Consider the following 21,707-nt stretch of genomic DNA (forward strand, 5'->3'; position numbering starts at 1 on the left):
ATATGAACGCCCTTCTTGCTGTGCACATTAGCTTGTTGAATGAGCCGCCGAAAAAACATTCACTGGGGAAAATTATGCTGCTAAGGTCAGTTCGAAGGCTAAATGTATAAACAAGCAATTTAAACAGCAACACCAGCAAAATTCATGTTAGATGCTAGTATTCACATATTTGATATTTATTGGTTAGAAAACAATACTTCAGCCCTGTTTATGTTCCACTTTCAAAGCCTCTTCATTTCTGTTTCATATGATTCTGGTTTAAAATAATCAGTCACACAGGTTGATCAGAACACCAACAGAGCAAACCCTCACCCTGCTAACTATAAAACCTTCTCCTTTCTAAATGAAATGCCACCACAAGCCAGGCTGGTTGCCAGGCAGGCAGCTGGCATCAGCTGGCATCATTGTCTTTGACTGTGGTCAGAGGGAGAAGGCTTGATGGGCTCATTCTTCTCAGTCCTCCTCTCAGTGTTCAGCTGCTCCACAAGCCACACGTCTGTGTTAAGACGAACAAAGAGAGAGTGGGGCACACGCAGGGGGACAGTAAGGCTGCAAAAAGAACGTCATTCATGAGCTACTGAGCTGTACCCCACTAGATAAAGGCTATCAGTGATGACAGACGGTTACAAGACACAGAAAAAATAACTTCTCTAAAAAGAGGGCAATCCATTTTAAACATGAAGTTCTTTGTCAGTGTTCTATCATCAGACATGAAACATAAGACCTTCTGAGATGTGTTTGTCACGGTGGCCCTGGAAGTGCAACACACAACAGCAATTCACACAACACAAGAGCAATTTGCCACAACACGACAGCATTGCGTTAGCCTCATAGCATAAATTGCCTAAATCATATTTATTCTACATCTACTCTACTATACATCTACTTTGATGTTTGTTTCCTGGCTGCATTGACTTCTGCTTGGTATAACGACACAAAGCGGTGGACACACACACACACACACACACTTTTAATTAGTTTCACGACACCGTGATATTATATTGAAATAATTATTTGCGGTGTCAAACAGTGCATATCAAAATCTATTACATACAATTAAATTGACCAAAAGCAGGACAACTATGCACACAAGAAACAGATGTAAACAGCAGATTGCAAGAGCCAAAAAAAAAGCTGCGCATTTGAAAATATTGAAACATAATTATATTTCATATTTGGGAACACAACAGCATTGATAAGAAGAAGAACGACAAATGAAGAAACACAAGCAGTCAGACAACTCTCTATTAGCCTAGCCTTAATGTAATACTCTAATAATATACTAGTAATAGTAATACTATAAAACTGAGCTTTTATTAGGATCAGGGTGACCACACACAACTTACACATTTAAACATGTGTCCATTTAGTCACCTTGCATGCGTGTGTACAGCAAAGCTTGTATGCAGCCATTACATTGTGTTGGTAAGCTTGACAATTTGGCCAGAAAGTGGTAGTGGAGGAAAGGTCAAGGGCCACTAAAATATGAGTAGCATCTCCAGACAGTTATGAGTGACGTCAGCCTCTGCCTGTGCTGTGTTCACACCCCATCTGCCCCCACCCCCCCCCATCTCCTTCCTCCCCTAACCCACCGGCCCTCGCCTTCTCTATGTCCTCTCCTCTCTTCCCACAGTCTTGTATATGTGACCTTTAGTCTGTCTATTGTTCTGTAATTGGGCCAAGAGGAACCAGTTATCTGCTTATTGAACCAGTGCTTTAGGAAAATGGGGCAATGCATTAATCCCAGTTATGAAGTGTGTGTGTGTGTGTGTGTGTGTGTGTGTGTGTGTGTGTGTGTGTGTTTGCGTGCGCGCGTGTGTGTTGGGGGGGAGGATATGAACCATGTGTGTGTGTGTGTGTGTGTGTTTGCGTGCGCGTGCGTGTGTGTGTGTTGGGGGGGAGGATATGAACCATGTGTGTGTGTGTGTGTTTGCGTGCGCGTGCGTGTGTGTGTGTTGGGGGGGAGGATATGAACCATATGTTGTTCACTGTTAAACCCATAAGGATATCCTGTTGATAATTTGGGGATTATGGATAAAGAGGACTATTGCATAATCACGTTTGTAGCCACATCTACTCTCGTCTCTTGTCTGATAGAATGGTGATGTTAACCCACAAGAAACCTGTTGTGATGTCATCATGGAGAGGAACAGAAACATGACTGACAACGATGATATCTGGGTGAAAAATATACTATTCTGAAAAGAGACCGTGTGCTGAAGTATGACCCCCTGCATCACCATCTGAGTGTTAGGGGCAGGTTAACAGATGAACTAAAAAATAATTAAAAAAAAAAAAACAGTATACAGGCTCTACATTCTTTCTCTAACTGGAAAGAATATTTAAACTTCTTAAATGTTTAGCTGTTTGCCTCTGTCTCTCCGGCTCAAGGAAAGGAGACAGAAGCAGTTCTTATAACTGTGCGTGAGTTTTTGATATATAGATGGGCAAAGGCCGCTCATCCAGGTTAGCTTAGCTCAAATGCTAGTAGTCAAGGGGAGCGGGTCAAAAGATAAACTTTACAACATCATAAAACACTCCTGTGTGATTGTTGGGACTTTTATTTTATTTACCACGTTAAGTTGCGCTCTGTATTTTTTACACTTTATGTCATTTTAGAATCAAATACGTACGGAAAAGAAACCAGGAAGTATGAGGAACTTTTTAAATATTGTTTGTGATTGTGATGATCATAAATGACATGTAACAGCAAAGGAGACCATCAGTGCAAAGAACGCTATTTTCATATAGATTTTCTTTATGGCTTTGTCCGGGTTCAACACTTAGGCTATACCATTCAAAAAGGATATGTCTGTCAAACAGGACTATGATTGATTAGGCCTAAATACATTGATATTGCACTGGGCAGCTTTATTCTACCACCACTTAAATACTCAAATAATGAATAGCATTTTGATGAGCTCTACAGTCTCTAAGGGCCGGTTTATACGTTTTACAATTTCTACACAAACGCAAAGGTATATTTACATGTGCGGCCTATCATACACTTGATAACAGCGTTTGCACTCTTGAAAGCGTAAACTTTTGAAACCAGGTTCCAGAGTTGAATCTTTTCAAAACTCAACTCCAGCGTCACCATGTGAAAACCAATGCTGTTCCTTGTGTTAATGATGACATCACGTAGGCCTGTTACATTTGCTGTCAAAACAGCCACACGCCAGTTAGATGTTAGAAGACAACATGCACGGTGTCTCCGCTGCACCATCACTGTGATCAGTGGAGAGTCTCGTGCAGGGCTCAAATATATATCACTCGCCAAATGTGGGTAAATTTAGTCTAAGCGAGTAGTAAGTTATTGACACCACCCACCACTTTGGCTGGTGAAAGTTGTGTGCTCCCGGCATTTCTTCTGTTTTCACGACTTCTACGCGGTGGAAATAAGAAAGACAGAAAACTTGTCATTTGCAATACTTGTCACCCAGCGCTCACACCAAAAGCTTCATGAACGTTAGTTTCATTAATTTTCGGTTATGGATTGTTTTTGCGCACCAAATTGCACCGAAAGAGCTATCTACTAGGCTACAAGTGTTATCACCAACTACTGGCTTTGGCATGAGTACTACAGCGATTTTGGACGGTTTTGCAGAAGCCGTGTGCATGATCAAAGTTTTCAAAATGATTGTGTCTGAACGCGGAAACTTTTGAAAACGCAAAGGAAAAACGTTTCAGTTTTTAGTGAGACCAGTGTCGTGTAAAGGTGGCTTAAATCTACATAGTTCACATTGGATAGTTGGATAAATATTATAACCTAAACTATCAACTGACTTTTTAAATGATATAGTGTGAGGGAATTTTTTTTTCACTTGAGAACACAATACTTGTATAAAAAATGTATTGCTGTTTATTTTATTGATTTCTTACGTCACATCCTAAATGCAATGCATTGTGGTCAATGAAATCGATGAAGTCCGATGGAGTCTGCCCCCCTCAGCGGACTCAGTGGAAGGGTCCATGTGGACTGGATGAATTGTTGCTTTGGACAAACCTGAGGCCTCAAGGAACTGGGCCCACGAGTCCACTGAAGTGTGCAGGTTTGGATCCAGCCTCTCTCTCTCTCTCTCTCTGTCTCTCTCTCTGTGTGTCTCTCTCTCTCTCTCTCTCTCTCTCTCTCTCTCTCTCTCAGCTCCTAGAGCGCTGAGGCTGTCAAGGTTTAGACACAGAGGAACACAGTTCAGAGGTCACCCTCCCCCTCCTGACATGACCTTCCACCGCTTTGTTCAACTGCAGCGCGGAAGGAGAAATGCTCCTTCACACGCTTTATCAAAAACATCAAACCCCATGCCGACTCAGCCACACATAACAGACACTGACAAAAGAACAACTCCAGGTCTAACATTTCGTTAGCCTCATAGCATAATCGCCTAAATCATATTTACTCTACTCTACTTTTACTCTACATCTACTCTATTCTACATCCACTCTTCTCTACATCTACTTTACCCTACTTTATAACCCTTAAAATATGACTTAGGCAATTATGCTATTAGGCTAACGAAAAGTAGATGTAAAGTAGAGTAGATGTAGAATAGAGTAGATGTAGAGTAAAAGTAGAGTAGAGTCAATATGATTTAGGCGATTATGCGATGAGCCGAACAATTTTCTAAAAGTGTTCAGACTGCCTGAAGTATCTCTAGTCAGTGTGGTTCTATTGTACATTTTTCATGGATATGGAAGCATTTTATATCAACTATACAATTGCTATGATAGTACACACGGTAACCTGAATTCATTTAAAGGCCAGGACACACCGGTCCGACTACCCGAAAATGGTGACTGCCGATTCAGGGAGCTCCAGTCTTCCCGTCGCGGCCGAAAAAGTGCAAAGAACACACCAAACCGACTGTTGCCTTTCCATACGCTCTGCACTTGCGCGGGACGTAATGGCTCCATAACAGCAGGCGGCGCTAATCTGTATTGTGGCCCGAAAAAATACGGAAGCCGGAAATGATGGGACGGCTCTCTAGACCTTAAACATAGATAGAAATACGTATTTATATTTATGGACCATAAAGAGCACCATTTTTAGCAGAGAGTGTCGAGCATGGTGTCGAGCAGTCAACAAGGGTTGAAGCATGTGAGTACTCGCTGAACGAAACAAACATATTAAAACGATGGCTAACTGTTGTTAGCTGTTTGTGCTACCCGCCTCACTTCGGGCTTCACTGATTCGCTAGCCCTCCACAAATCAAATTGCTCCAACTGAAAGACTGTCCGCTCAAAAGAAGCCCGACGACATCAACTACGACCGATTTCACGGCACACACCAAACAGATTCGTGTCTCCGAGCCCTCCCGACTCTACGACGGCGATTATCGGGCCGGTGTGTCCTGGCCTTAAGGCACAAAACGGCAGACAAAAAACTCAATTTTGAGATTTAGGTCTATTTTGCTTCAACAACATTTCTTCTTTCATTCTAGTATACATATTTTGTAGGTTTACTTCACCTTGTTTACCTTGTCTGTGTGTCAGTGTCTCCTATACTGTACAACCATCTTCCACGGCCATTATCTTTTATTTTACTTCTCTGTAGCACTTTGAGATTGTAGCATTAGAAAGTGCATTGCAAATAAAATGTATTATTATTATTATTACAAATATTGGCATCAGAAAGTGTTATGTATAAATAAAGTATCATATCAATCATACTTAAACAGCTCTGTAATAATAATAAGTGATGTGTACAGTTAAATTATTGCACCGAAGAAATATTGCACGTGAAGGTAGATCATCATGATAATTAAAAATTGAAGTGTGAAGGGTGAAAGTAACTAGTCCAAGGTCCAGTTCATTGACTCAGAGTGTGGAACTCAGAGGGAGGAGTTGTACAGTTTCTCAATTTTTTAAATCCCGATAAAGGGTTTTTTACTGGGAGTTTTTTCTCAGCCGAGCTAAGGGTGTAAGGGCAGGGTGTCGTACTGTATGGAATGTAAAGCCCACTGAGGCAAATGTCTGTTTGTGATATTGGGCTATACAAATAAAACTGATTTTGATTTGTAGAGGGCATCAGTGTTCAAAGCCCAGTCCAGTTTATTGTCAATGTACGTACACTCCCAGGTATTTGTAATCCTCCACAATGTCCACACTGACCCCCCCTGGATGGAAACAGGGCTCACAGGCATATTAAAATGAATGTGTACATAAGGAAAACGAAAAAAAAAGCAATTCTTAACCAATTATAATATAAAACAGTGGAGGGGGATACAAAACAGAGAATGAAGTGAATTGTAATAAAGAAAATACTGTAAATATGTGTGGCCATTGGGAACAGGTATACAAAGACTGTGGTTTGGGGCTCCACAGTATATCAATCATTAGCGTGCATTCCATTAAGGCCAAGTCCTTGTCTCAGAGGATGGGGGTTTGATTCCAAGCTAAAGATCTTTGCTGCATGTCCTTCCCCTCTCCTACCTGTTATCTAATAAAGGCTATAAAGTGCTCCAAAAGAAAATCTTAAAAATTCTGTATATTTAAATCATATTAACACCTTGAGCCTGCAGAAAGACATTACAGTCCCTGACTACTTCATAAAAGACATGAAATCCACTTCAAGATTCCTGCAACGTAATCTACCTATAATCTTAAAGGCTAGGACACACCGGCCCGATAATCGGCCATCGTACATGGTCGGAGAGTCTGGAGGGGGCGGGGACACAAATCTGTTTGGTGTGTTCCGTGACGTCGGCCGTCGTAGATGTCGTCGGGATTTTTTTCAGCCGATCGAACATGTTCAATCAGCGTCGGGCAGTCTCTCAGTTGGAGCAATTTGATTGGTGGAGGGCTAGCAAATTAGTGAAGCCCGGAAGCGAGGCGGGTAGCACAAACGGCTGACAACAGTATCGCATCGCTAGCCCTTGTTTTAATGTGTTTGTTTGTTTCGTTCAGCGAGTACGCATCAACCCTTCTTGACTGCCTGACACCATGCTCGACACTCTCTGCTAAAAATGGTGCTCTTTATGGTCCATAGATATAAATACGTATTTTATGGACTAGACAGCTGTCCCATCATTTCCGGCTTCCGTATTTTTTTGGGCCACAATACAGATTAGCACCGCCTGCTGTTATGGAGATATTACGTCCCGCGCAAGCGCAGAGCGTACGGAAAGTCAGTAGTCGGCTCGGTGTGTTCTTGGCACTTTTTTGGCCGTGACGGGCAGACTGGAGCTGCCTGAAACGGCAGACTCCATTTTCGGGCGACGGTCGGTAGTTGGACCGGTGTGTCCTGGCCTTAACAGGCCAGTTTCCGAGAGGTGTTAGTCTTACTATATGCGTATTACCGCATTAGTGGTTGTGTTGTACCGGGCTTGACTGTATTCTATTGAAAGGCTTCTTCCATATTAAAATATTCATCCCCAGCTTCTGTTTGTAAATGGAGTTGGCGCCATGTTCGAAACAGGTAAAGTGTCGTCTAATCCAATCTCCAATGCATAAACAAACTTGCATCTTCAATAGCAAACATGAAGTTAATGATCAAAAGTGAACATTATTTCCTTTGTTATGACATAATTTATGGCTGTGCTCTTGCTCTCTGGTATCCAAACTACTTCTGCATGTCTTTTGGGGGGTAGAGACAGAGTGTGGGGCGCCCATTGAAGAGTGCATTGTCTTGGGGTTTTCCTCTTGTTAGCACCCTTGGCCTCTCAGTGTGTGTGTGCGTGCGGACACACACACTCACTCACACACACACACACACACACACACACACACACACCATCCACTCCACCCCCTCCATACCCTGTCTTTTCGGATCACTTAACAGGACAATTACTCTATCCATCTTTTCATTATGGCCCATTGTGTTTGTACCCCCGGTTTAGAAAGCTTTTATGGGGAAACCATCTCTTTCTTTTCTTTCAATGATTTCTTCTCGGCTACATTCACATTGTACTAGCAGTGTTGCTACTGATTTAGCTTTAGGGTCAGAGGCATACGTGTCAAGATTTAGTGGTGTTTTAAAGACGTACTTCAATGATTAGAAATGTTACATACTTTTCCAACCAGCCCTTCTCACCTCATATGAATATAATACATATATAGCATACCTCATCAGCCATAATGGTGTTAGCATTTCTTGGTAGCGGTTGCTGAAGATTATAACATTCAAAAAGTCTCCCTTTGGTTTTCATTTATAGGTACTGTATATGGTAGCAATGAAAATGAAATGAACGATGACGCATAAAAAAACGAGAAATGGAATGAAACTGAAACATACATACATAGTTAAAGAACAACCGCTGAGTTGGCTACAAAATATCTCCCACCAATTCAAAGCTTTTTAGTTTTACACTTTAGACAGTAGCTTGTTTTGTAGAAATGAAGAATTGATGTAATGAATGTAGGCACAGTTGGGACTATAGTTAGCACTGTCTGGTGTGGTGACTGCAATCAACATCTCATTATCAAGCTTGCTAACGAAACACATGGGTTGATGTATCAAAGTCTACACTTGAACCTAAAATATTATCCAATATTATCTTTTGCAGCCCCTAAACCAGTGCAAATGACAGAAATAAATGGTGCGGGTGCTCTGGTGGCGTAGTGGAAAGAGTGCATACCATATTGGCTCCGGCCTTCGTTGCAGTGGTCGCAGGTTCGAATCCGACCCATGGACCTTTACTGCAGGTCATCCCCCTTCTCTCTCTATCTCCCCATTTCAACTCTGTACTATACAATAAAGCTTGAGAATGCCCAAAAAAATATCTTAAGAAATAAATGGCACTCTATCCAAAGAGAACGTGCAAAGGCGGAAATGCGGGCAAACTGCACTAAAACTTCCCTGTGGAGCAGACAGCGCTGACGGTGCGCCTGGCCCATTTGAATGTATTTAAATGAGGGAATATTCAAAATACATTCCTATGCAAATAAGCCTGGTTGCAAATAACACGTTATCCTCAAAGGCCAGCGCTAATTGCAACAGGCTGTTTTGAGGGAGAAGTTTCCGCATATGAAAGGCGTGTACTAAATCTTGCGCAATCTTTCTATACTGACCTTCTGACCGGTCTCCCTCTCTCTCTCTTCAACACTCGGGAGTTTATAATTATATCCAATTGATATTGAGTCATATGGGAGTCATAGGGGAATTCTACAGGAGGTGGGTTGTGTAGGCCTACTTGAATAGGAAAAAACTAATAAATAAAATAATAAGAAATAGTTTCAGCGTATAAACCTGTGATGTGTGTAACAGCCGACCTGTGTGGAGGTGAAGCAGATTATAGAACATTCATCACCATCAAATCCTAGCCTATCGTCTTTGCCTGCCTCTGATTTCAGGTAAATCCACAAAACACTGGTAAAAGCAACGCCAACTTGTTCTCCAACATGTTGAAGTAAATTGTCCAGATCTCAACCCCCAGTGTGAACCCAGCACAGCACCATCCCCCAAGGAAGGAGAGGGGATGGGGGCTGGTGGTATGTGGCAGACTCTATGGGTCCCTCCTCTGTCCTGGTGTCCAGACTTGATAGCCGTGAGGCCACGCCATTCAAGGACTTAAAAGACGCTGACACACTTGTGAGCTGCTGGGAGCGTCCTTCCTTCCTTCAACACACACACACACACACACGCACACACGCACGCTCACACACACACACACACACACACACACACACACACGCACACACACACACACACACACACACACACACACACACACACACACACATTGAAGGTAGGGGTGTGAGAAGCTTTCTGTTGTGCAGCACTTCTAATTCATCAGCAGCTAATTCTACGAAGATATGCTTTTGGTGCTACTAAGTGCTCTGGTCATATCAGATTTTAGGTGCTTGGACATTTGTATAGAACAGTTGCGTTGTTTTATTTGGTAAGGGTTAGAGGAGGATGGTTTGGTTTATGGGTGAGTTATGTTGTCACAGTTAACAGTAACCTGTGTTGATGGATTTGAAGCAAACATTTGTTTTGTCGACCCGTTCATACAGCACGACCTATTCCTTCTACAGACTTTGTGACTCCATACTCATGTCACTTGAGATCCCTCCTTTGCTTCCAATGGACAAAAGTCCTCAATATTACGAACACAAGTGTCTTTGCTGTCTTGGTTTCCATATGCTTATGCAAACAATTATCGTGAAGGTAACATAACTCTTTCATCTACCCAGCAATAAAGTATGTTGTTCAACATGTGACATCTGCTACCCAGTGATGTCAGCCATGGACTCCACCAAATAACCATGATGTAATCCTACCACTGGTATTGGCTTATTCAGCTGAAGCTCAAAACAATATTTTTTGTTTGCAGACACTACATTGTTGTGGGTTGGCACCTTTTCAGAGTTTAGACTTCTGGTGTCCCATTGAATAAATAAGCTTTTACAAGTTGTAGGGGAAACAATTATCAATTTGTCTTTTTTTGGGGCATGTAAGTCATAGAAATTTGGTGGCAATTTTATATCTGCAAAAAGATATGTTAGTTGAGAGCTTCCAAAAGTACCCCAGTACCAGTGGCAACGTAGCTGCCTGTTATTTTTCCAACCATTACTCTCCCTTTCTCTCTGTCTCTTATGTCGGGTCCATTTCTTTCCATTGATCTCTCCAGTGAAAGACTGTCAGACCAGATTCCTCAGCATGGAGACCTCTGTGTGTGCTCTCCAAGGCTGGGAACACATTTATCTTGTAGCATTACTATGGGTTCACACACTCTTTAGCTCTGTCTCTTTCATTTTACCAGCTGTGCTGATTTGAGTTAGCATGTTTGCAAAAAGATTATGTATAGCCTAAGTTCATTTGGACAACAGGAGGAATGTGATGGCACATTCAGATTTATTAGGATCGGAGCCACAATTGAAATGTGTGCATGTTACATTCATTTTGATACAACCATTAGGAGCAATTAAAGGAATACTTCACCCATACCGAACCGGCGTTCTATCATTATAAAATCGCTTTTATAATATATTGAATGAGGTTTTTCTTCCCTCAGTCTTTCCTCAGTCTTCCCTTGACCAAGCTGTCCTGTTAATCCTAACCCTACATTTTTACTAGTGTGATGTCACACCAGTAGGATGAACTAGAAACTAGGATGAACCGATTTATTTTAAACATGTTTGCGCATTTATATACTACATAGGATCTCAGAGTTCAATACACCTTCGTATTCCCACCAGTGAAGTAGGTCTTTAAGTTTAACAACCGTTAGCGAGTGTGTAGTAATGATATTCAATTTGTAGATGCTAAGCTATTTCTATTCATCCTGGATGCTATTTTTTTTACAGTCCTGGTCTGCATCACTTCAAGCCAAAAAGTCCGTCCAGAGAAAACATGAATCAAGGACATGGCAGAAGGATAGCGAAGCTGATCACCGCAGATCAGTCTCTATTGTGTGAGGGATCAATCACAACGTATCAATAGAATCTATAGACTGCTATTGTAGGCGGTGTCCACAGTATGACCCTGGAGCCGGCCACCCTGAAGAAGGGAGGTTAGAGGTCGCACACACAGACAGAGAGAGAGATATTACTGCATAGACTGCTGTCTCCGGCCTCTCTCCCCACACCATCCATACACACCTTCAATTGAATTCAGTTGTAGCCCGACTCACTGAGCATCAAAAAAGAAGCGCAACCGACAAAGCATAAGTTCATCTTTTAAACTGACTAACCCTTCTCTGCTTTAAGGCACACAACTGCAAATCTAGCTGCCTGTTACATTTTGACAAGAACCACCCAACCTCTGAGATCTACCCTGCGTTCCAATCCCCATACTTCCATACTATTTAGTATGCCAGAAAAAGATTTAGGATGTCCCAATACATGCACGTCAATTAGTAGTATGCTGAAAATACATAAAAGCCCCACTAACTCCAATAGCGTTTTGGAGTATTCGTCTTTATTCTTGACATTTCTTGACATAATGAGAAAAAAATTCTTCCTTATCTGATTTTTTTCTCTCCTGTGGCCCCTTAAACTCTTCTGTACTTTAGTATGTAGTGTAATAAAAAGAAAAAGTATGTGAAGCAAAATGTCCTTCAATTTAAAAAATGCATATATACAAGCATTTGAAATTGGATTGAGAGAGAGGGAGAGAGGGAGAGAGAGAGAGAGAGAATAAAGTTATCCAAGCCTAGCACCAATACCGGAAGTAAATACATTTTTATGTTAAGAGCCGAAAATAGCACCAGTTAATTATCAATTAAAAGGCTAAACCATAACAATACGATACATTCTGACACAAAACTGTTCAATTCTTGACTACTTCCTGTCCATGCGATAGACGTTTAGGTCTACAGTCACCTGGGCCTAGGCTTAGGCCTACTATGATAGGCTATTGCTCAATGATGTCAGGGGAAAACGAAACGAAAGAAAAGTAGGCCTACGTTGTAATTTACGAAAGTCCGGTTTTGGCATTTCTCTATAGTTTGTGTGCAAAACAAATAGGCCTACATTTAGTTTACATCCGGTAGACTATTTAGGGTGACGTCAGAAATCCTAAAAGTTGATAGCCTATTTTCAAAATATATATGGCCAGAGATCTGGAAAAGTGGGAAATAATGTATTTCTATAAACTAACGTGGGTGAACCGACCCTGAAATTATAGCCTATTGTAATTGTAATTTTGTAATATAGGCTAGGTCCACGTTTGTAGTCTTCTTCGCTGATTGAGAGGGAAATTTTTATTGTGAAATGTTTTACAGGAAACGTAGGCATGGTTCCGTTTGTTCTGTCTGCTTGACGCGGTCCAGTCATAAAGGGACGCAGCAGCAGCAGCAGTGGTTGTAGTAGTGGAGTGCCGTTGTTAAACTTGCCTCACTCTACCGGGGGAAACCTCTCCACGGTTCGTGTGTGAGCAACAAAAGAAAGTAACTTATTTGGCTACTTGAAGATAAGGGGAAAACTATCTCTAATGATAGGACGGAGACAATCAACGAATCAATTAATCTATTCCGTTTTCCAAAGCCATTCCAATCGATAGGCCTACCTTAAGCTGGTAATATAGTATCCCACAATTAGCCTAAAACGAAGGTTGGACGACGCTTGTGTCTACAAAATGTGCAGCGGCTAATCATTTATTGTGAGCCACAGTTAAAGCTTCTTTTAAGGTTTGGCCACCTTAGTGACACAAATAATTGGATAAACCGACTCAACGTGTTACTGGTAGGCTACAGTAAGGTAAATGGAAGCTCAGTTGTTGTGCACTGAGGGGGGCAGGCCTGCCATCCGGAGGGCCTACCGGGACTCCAACCTGTTGAATGACCGGGTCCTGAACGCTCTGCTGCGGGCGGAAGACAGGTACCTCCCCGCTCCCAACTACTTCAAATGCGCCCAGAGGGAAATAGCTCCATACATGCGGAGGATAGTGGCCACCTGGATGCTGGAGGTGAGTTGCAGCCAATAGGCAACACGACATAAGGCTTGGTACGAAGTGAATCATGTTCACAAAAAAATTAGTATTTAAAAGCTGTTCTGCTTATCTACACTTAGACCTATGTTCCTCTTGGTAACTTACAAAAGAAGGTCTGGTCTTTTTGTGAGAAATTGTGAGCCGGTAAATTCGGCATACAAGTTAGGATGTTTGTAACTTGGCTCTCAATTAACGACGCTGAAGTTGGCAGCTGATTCTGTGGGGTTTGTGTAAGGTAGGTTAATTAAAGGTGTGTTTTTGTTGAGGTGACTGTAATAGATGCGGAATTACACTTCTAGTCTTAGAAGTACAGCCTTAGCCTACAGATGAACGAGCAGGCATTTGATGGTTTTCTGTAGGCTAGTGTTTCCAATGGAGCTAAGAATTCTGTTGTCAATAGAATATTGTACCACAGGCCTGATGTTATTGTCAGTGACGGAGCCTATATTTTCTAACTTCGTGTGGCCCGTGAAGAGTGCAACAATGTCGCTGCCATGTGTTACATGGTAATTTAAAGCACTTTACTGAGTTAAAAAGTAGCCACTCAGCATGGCTTCGACAAACTATCAACGCCTTTTAAAATCTATTTCCACGTGCTTTAATTCCCATTTAACTCTTCCGTCTAATAGCCTATACCTTTTAAACCTAGGCTACAGATAATGTACAACAATATCGATATAAACAACTGGAGAATAGTTTACAGAAATTTTTCGAGCTGCCTGTCTCCAGACCACGCGCTGCCTTTGTGTTGGGAGCTCGTGAGGAGTTTTAAAAGTAGCACTGCTAAAGCTCCGAGTCCTTTTCACAAACATAGCCCACCATTGACATTTATATCACAGCTACGGTAGCCTATACGCGCTAGGCTACTTTGATATTTGTTCTATGGTTCTGTCCCCATTTTGCACAATTCTGTAGGTAACACGGTTTCTTGTAGGCTACTTTTTTGTCTGTCTGTGTTAATGTTGCTCCCATCACAGAAGAAGAGAAACCTGTTACGTCACTATCATGTCCGGCCAGATCAAAACTAAATCTGAATAAATAAAATGGGGTAACTCCCTCCTGCTGGAATTAAATTGAATGGTCTGGGGCAGGCCTACCTTTTTTAGCTTAATGGTTTTCAGTGGAATATTTATATCATTCTTCTCACATGAATGAAAAGGTTTTATTTTAGCCTACTTGAGCAATTCTGGAGAATGCGTGTTGTCAAAATCCCTTTTTGCTCAAAATCTGCGAATATTTCCTCACAATCCTCTACCTGCTGTGTGTGTTTGTGTGTGTGTGTGAGCGCGTGTGTTTGCGTGTGTGTTGAAGAAAATAGGTTCTGTAAACTGGCATGTAGCTCGCTACAGGTTTCCTTCCAGAATGTATTTAGTTTTTAAATGACGGCGCAACATAACGTGGTAAATAAACAAGCACACATTGGTGTTTAATGATGTTGTTAAGGTGTTCTTTTGTCCAGCTCCCCTTGACTACCAGTGTTTGAGCTAAGCTAACCTGGATGAGCAACCTTACCCATATATATGTAAAAAAAAATGCACACACAGCTACAGGAACTGTTTCTGTCGCCTTTTCTTGAGACCAAAAAACTAAACATGTTGAACTATTCCCCTTTTAACCCTTATGCCCTATTAAAAAAAAGTTACACTGGGACCGTTAAGTACATTTTGTGTATTTTGACCTTTAAACTGCATTAAAATTATGAAAGATCAATATTTTTTCACAATTTTTTTTCCATATTTTTCATGAAGGGGTTGTTGTTCAATCTATGTCATTATTTCATTAATCACAATTAAAAATTAACCCTTTAGATGCCAGTTTTGATCATATACCACCAACCGCTTTAATGAAAAATACACAAAAATTCAATATTCAAATCTTTTTTTTAACTTTGATTATTATTAGTATCACCGGCTCACCCATCTGAACAATAGATGAGAAAATTGAATTTGGTGCATTATTACTTTTTGTTTAATGTCAGATTGAATAAAAAAGTTACACTGGGACCGTTAAGTACATTTTGTGTATTTTGACCTTTAAATTGCATTAAAATTATGAAAGATCAATATTTTTTCACAATTTCTTTTTCCATATTTTTCATGAAGGGGTTGTTGTTCAATCTATGTCATGATTTAATTAATCGCAATTAAAAATTAACCCTTTAGATGCCAATTTCGATCATATACCACCAACCGCTTTTTTGAAAAATACACTAAAATTCAATATTCAAATATTTTTTTTTAACTTTGATTATCATTAGTATCACCGGCTCACCCATCTGAACAATAGGTGAGAAAATTGAATTTGGGGCATTATTACTTTTTGTATAATGTCAAATTGAATAAAAAAAGTTAGATTTCTACCATTGACTTACATTATAACAACTTTTTGGCAACCCGCCTTTAAATTAAAGTGAAACATTTTTTTTGCCTCTGATTTCCCATATTACTGCAGAAAACACAATGCAATTGGGTAAAATGAAAGAGAATAGTAAAATTTACCCATTTTATCACCTCTTTTATCATCAAAATATGAATTTTTATGATGAAAACCATTCACTAAAACTACAAAATAACAGCTTTTTTTTAATTTTTTTTTTTGTGTGTGAGTGTGTGTGTATGTGTCTGTGTGTGTGTGTGCATGTGTAAGTGCATGTGTGTGTGTGAAAGTGTGCTTGTGTGTGTGTATGAGAGGAGAGAAATTACAAGGGGTACAGATTTGCAGCCCTAATATCGTATGACACATGCAAACACACACACCCCCCCACACACACACACATACACACACAATCTTATTTTGTCATGGACATGCAGACATTAGTCCATACTATCCATATCAGAACACCTTTGACATTTTTCTTTAGATTTTTTGTCACAGTGGCTAGTAATCCTGAAGTTTGACAGAAAATATGAAAATTTAAATTTTTTTCTCGTTTGTGTCATTTGGCATGTTTGTTCCTCGGTTTGAGACCATATGAAATGAATAAATCAACTAGAAATTAGTTAAAACCTGAAATGTGATGCCTTACCTTCAAAATTAATGGAAACAATTATATAAATTCTGATTTTATCTTGCCATTGCCAAGGAATCAAAAATACTGGTTTTATGGCTTTTTATGAGTTTACGAAATGGCATCTTTTTACACAAGGATTTCATAATGTGATTTGAGTTCACACAGACTGACTCCTGGAAAATATTTTTTCACTTCAACCATTCTGACTAAAAGAGGTGTTCACTAACTACACATCAAAACCATTTTATTGTATTTTTTTATTTTTTTTATTGGTTTGCAGCCATGAATTATTCAAGGATGCCAATTTGTTGTAAAGGGTCACCATAGAGGTTAGTGGGGGGGGGGGGGGGGGGGGGTGCTAAAATGGGGCATTTTTTTTATTGACCTTGTTTTTACGTATCAAGTTTACTACAGAGAAATGGGAAATTACAGTCAAAATTATTTTTCACTTTAATTTTAAGGGGGGGGGGGTCAAAAAATGTCGTTATAATGGAAGTCAATGGCACAAATCGTGTAGTTAACGGTCCCAGTGTAACAAAAACATCTCACACAGTCAAAATGAAGTAGATATGGATGAAACTCAGAATATCCCAACTTCATTGTAAAACACACCTCCTTACCAAATTTTATGGCTAGGGGACAATCACAGCCAAAATTATCTCAAAAATGCAACCCCAGATACACAAATCTCCACCAACGGGGCATAAGGGTTAAATAGGTAAATTGCCATATTCTGCCTAGGTTACATCACTGTATTTACCGCTGACACCATGTCTTTAGTGCTTGATTTGTGTTCCTTTTATTCAGATCATACCTAAAGCATTCTCAAACTTCATCGGCTTCTGGGACTTGAAACCAATTTGATTGATACATTTGTGAATTGGATGGCATTGATGGAGAAGCAGTGTTTTAATAGTGAGAGTAAAATGGTGTCATGTCTGTGTGCAGGTGTGTGAGGAGCAGAGGTGTGAGGAGGACGTCTTTCCTCTGGCTATGAACTACATGGACCGCTTCCTGTCAGTGGAACCCACCAAGAAGAGTCATCTGCAGCTACTGGGAGCCGCCTGTATGTACCTGGCCTCCAAACTCAAGGAGACCATCCCGCTCACCGCCGAGAAGCTTTGCATCTACACAGACAACTCTGTCACAGCCACACAGCTGCTGGTAGGTTATTATACACTGGCCATGGCATTACAACAGTGTGTGTGTGTGTGTGGGGGGGGGGGGGAGCCTAATATAAGCTCATAAGTAGTATACATTATGGCTCCCCCAGTCTGCTTGCTTGTGCGTCCATCTGACTACCTTTTTGTCGGATCAGGGATTTCTTAGCAGCGACTAGCCAGATTGCTTTGGATTTTCTGCTCCCTAGAGGAAGACTTCTATTGTTTTTTTCCTGTTCAGCGACCACATGGTTAAACTATCTACTTTGACAACTTAGTACAGTTATTAGTAGGCTATGTTGAAAAAAATGGATTTGTTGTCGTGGGCATTCATGGACCCCCAGAGGCTTATTTCCTAATTGGTCTTGATGACACCTTGACCTTTCTGTTAGTGCCATCTTCAAGCCAAAAATCCCCCATAAGTGGATGAAAAAGACATTTCTCACCATCAATGTTAATCCCTACATCTGTGCTTGTGTATGTGTGCTTGTGTGTGTGTGTGTGTGTGTGTGTGTGTGTGGATCCCTCTTGACCGTGTCCTTCTGTTGCTCTGTCACAGCAGATGGAGCTGGTGGTGTTGAACAAGCTGAAGTGGGACCTGGCTTCGGTCACGCCGCTCGACTTCATCGATCATTTCTTGTCCCAGCTGTCAGTCAGGAGAGAGAACAGGCCCATACTCAGGAAGCACGCGCAGACCTTTGTGGCGCTGTGTGCCACAGGTATGCATGGCTCTACTTCACCTATAGGATTGTGTTTTTTATCCGAGGGGCTAAATAGGTTCGCCACTTTTGACAAAGGAAATAAATGCATGCTATACCGAACTGAACTGTACTGCTCGAGGCTCCCGTCTGGATTGCTACTGATTACCCCGTCACCTCTGTTATCACTCATTTAAACACTTAGCATCTACTGCTGCTGGGTAATATTTCATTAGTACCAGAGAGAGGGGGGACCAGTCAAGCCAAATGTCGGCTATTATTCGTTTACTAGTTAGTCTACAATGTATTTGTGCAATAAACACTGAGAATGCAATATGTACCCTGTCAAAGTTTTCAATATTTCTTAGGGCATGCTCACACTTTTAGCCCTACAATGCACAGTTTATTGGCGCCTGATCTGAAGCCTTATCTGTTATTAAAACTGGAATTCCTGGATTGTATTCCATGTCTCAATGGTACCCTGAACCCCCTCCCTTCTCCCACCAATATGTTATAATGCAGGGCTGTTTTCAGCCTGAATCTTTGATTAACTACGGAAGATTACATTTAGAATATTCTGGTTCTTTTTTGGTTCTCTTTCTATTATTAAGCCGTTTAAAAAGGTGCCATATTAACATTGAGTTCCTTTTTCTGATGCTCCACAGATGTTAAATTCATAGCCAGCCCTCCGTCCATGGTGGCAGCAGGCAGCCTGGTGGCAGCAGTGGAAGGCTTACAGATGAAGATGGCTGGTAACGCCACCATGTCCCAGGAACTGATAGAGCAGCTGGCGCAGACCATCAGGAGTGACCCGGTGGGTTCATGGTTACAACACATTACATTCTCTCTCCTATCTCCAGGATTACAACTTATAACAGTGTTTCCCACACAAAGGCTCTACTCCTGCCTAGATAAAATCCGTATTCCATTATTTAAAAAAAGAGATGTGTTGTTAGTTGGTGTTAAATTTCCTCATGCGCTCAGATTTAAGTAAAGCCATGAAAGCCTTCCCAATGTCTCGCTACTTCATTCCTCTGCAAAGTTGATCGGGCAGCTAAAGCTAAAGTTAGTCCTGCAGCTATGAGCCAAAACAAGAGCACTTGCTAGACCAGCGCGCTCCCAACTACAGTTCAGGCCATTAAGCTGACGAACAACAGAGCTCCTGTAAGTTATGTGGGCCTACCTTAAATCTGTCAAATAAAGAACCTGTTTAAAAAGGGCAGCGCTATAGACGGGTTTCTTGTGAAAAAATAAATATTATTTTGACATGTTCATAGTCTGGTTTGTTTAATATGTATTCCTTTCTAAAATATTCTACGTTTTGACTCATTGTTCATCAATAGATAGGCCTAGTTCATTGTTTGACTGATTTATTACTGAATCCGGCCATCACACTCTGCGTCACCCACCACCACAAGTCAATTCTCAACCTGTGGGAAACACTGTCCAAACTCACAGAAGAAACACACCCTGCGTTCCGAATCGCATACTTTCCACTATTTAGTATGGTAGAAAAAAGATTTAGGATCTCCCAATTCTTGTGGCCAGATTTAGGATGGATAAAAAGACCCAGATGTCTACTACATCCGGCCTAGATTTTTAGTGTTGAAATCAGCATGCTATTTGGGCAATTTTGACCCAGTTCCCTGAATCCAGTGTGCAACCAAAAGTGACGTCACATCAACGTCACAACCTCTGTATTATGTTAGCAAGCAAGATCAAGGTACAATGTTATGATAAAATAAATAAGTAAAAGTATGTCCCAATTGAATGCCTACTGCATGCTCACTAGATTATTTTTATGATCAGATGTAGTATGTAGAATAGAAAAACATAAAGAGTATGATATTTGGAATGCAAGGGTCTGATTCTTGTCCAATCTAACCTGAGCTCTCCCTTTTGCAGGACTGTCTGAGAGCGTGTCAGGAACAGATCGAGTCACTGTTGGAAACCAGTCTCAGACAAGCCCAGCTACAGCCAAACTCTGGGACCATGGACACTAAAAGCAGCTGTGAGGGGCAGGACCTCTCCAGTACGCCCACAGATGTGAGGGACGTTCGCATCTAATGGGAGTGCTGCTATTTAATGATGCTGGAAGAACAGAAAGACTTGATCAAGTGTCAATATTTCACACACAGCTTTGTTTTTTACATGACGCGGGTGTGTGTTTTTTAATTGACTGGACTCAACAGTGGATCAGAACTGTGAACTTGAAGTCTAGTATGAATTCTGGTTAGGAGACCAGGGGGAGATGTTTACTGTGGACCAAGACTGGTATTCAGCTGAAGGACCGGCCGACATATCAATGTGTTATGTGTGACTTGTAACAGTTGGATGCATAAAACAATATGTTTCAGAGCCTATAGTCTGCCTGTCTTTACCTACACCTTCTCCCGAATTCAAACTGTCAAGCCTTGGGCGAATGAAACTCATCGGTGGGGTTAGGACATCTCTCTGAAGCAAAAAGGTGCTTCTTTGCTAAAAGAACTACAAGACCCACGTCTACTGCCAGTCAAGTGTTTGAGCTCTGTCTCAAATGAAGAACTTTGCAGCTCCCAAGAGGCTACTCTTATGACATCTCTTTTAAATTTAAGAGCATTTCAAAGTCAAAATATGAGAAATATTATATTTTGATAAATATAGGCCCCTGTTGACATAAAACATGTTTATAACCAGAGGGTTGCCCTCTGAAGAACTATCAAATGGTGAAAAGCAAGTGGGAACAATTCTGTGATATATACAGTACATCTCAGCTCGTACTGTAAACTTTATACAGTAGAGAGGTTTTGCTTCAAGACGTGATTGTTAGCTAAAAACAATGAACAAATGTATCTAACATGTATAAGGTTACGGGTTCCTGAATCTGGAATCTGACATTCATTAGGCTTGTGGCAACACGCTATGTGGCGTTTCCTTGTATGCTTGAGCAGCAAAAGAGGCTCTGACTGTCTGAAGTGTTCCAAGGGAATTGACTGACAGTTATGGAAGCCTGTAATGACTGAAGGAATGGCTTTTGATACACATTAAGGAAAAGTTTAAAAATGCTATGATGTAATGATACTATCTTCATATGGGGTCTGGTTACTTGGCCCATGTCAGTTCACTTAGGAATAACTGTTTGTCATATGGGACAAAAATACAGCCGTGGAAAAAAATGAAGAGACCACTCCAAAATGTTCAGTGTCTTTTGTTTTCCTATTTATAGGCATATGTTTGAGTAGAATGAACATTCTGGTTTCATTTTATAAACTACTGACAAACATTTCTACCAAATGCACATTCAAAATATTGTCATTAAGAGAAATTTCCATGAAGTAATGTAGAGATGAAGATTGAAGAAAAACCCAGACTGGTCTCTTCATTTTTTCCGCGGCTGTAATTCAAAACCTTTTATCAACATACAGGAAACGCTCTGTTCTACAGGGGAGGAGGCAGACAGTGTGCTTCTGATATTTATTATGTGAATCTAT

The 21,707-nt window shown here is 40.9% G+C and overlaps 1 protein-coding gene across 1 annotated transcript; it reads left to right on the forward strand.

Moving 5' to 3' along the window:
• Window positions 1–13,141: 13,141 nt before the first annotated feature.
• On the forward strand, window positions 13,142–20,304 carry LOC307251315 (G1/S-specific cyclin-D1-like; the record flags this gene model as incomplete). Its single annotated transcript, XM_080028653.1, has 5 exons — window positions 13,142–13,345; window positions 17,328–17,543; window positions 18,099–18,258; window positions 18,903–19,051; window positions 20,143–20,304. The coding sequence occupies 5 exons, from the start codon at window positions 13,142–13,144 to the stop codon at window positions 20,302–20,304; spliced, it is 891 nt and encodes a 296-aa protein (XP_079884779.1).
• Between the last annotated feature and the right edge of the window lie 1,403 nt (window positions 20,305–21,707).

The sequence above is a fragment of the Ammodytes marinus genome (assembly GCF_949987685.1).
Source record: "Ammodytes marinus genome assembly, chromosome: 5".
Lineage (NCBI taxonomy): Eukaryota > Metazoa > Chordata > Actinopteri > Uranoscopiformes > Ammodytidae > Ammodytes > Ammodytes marinus.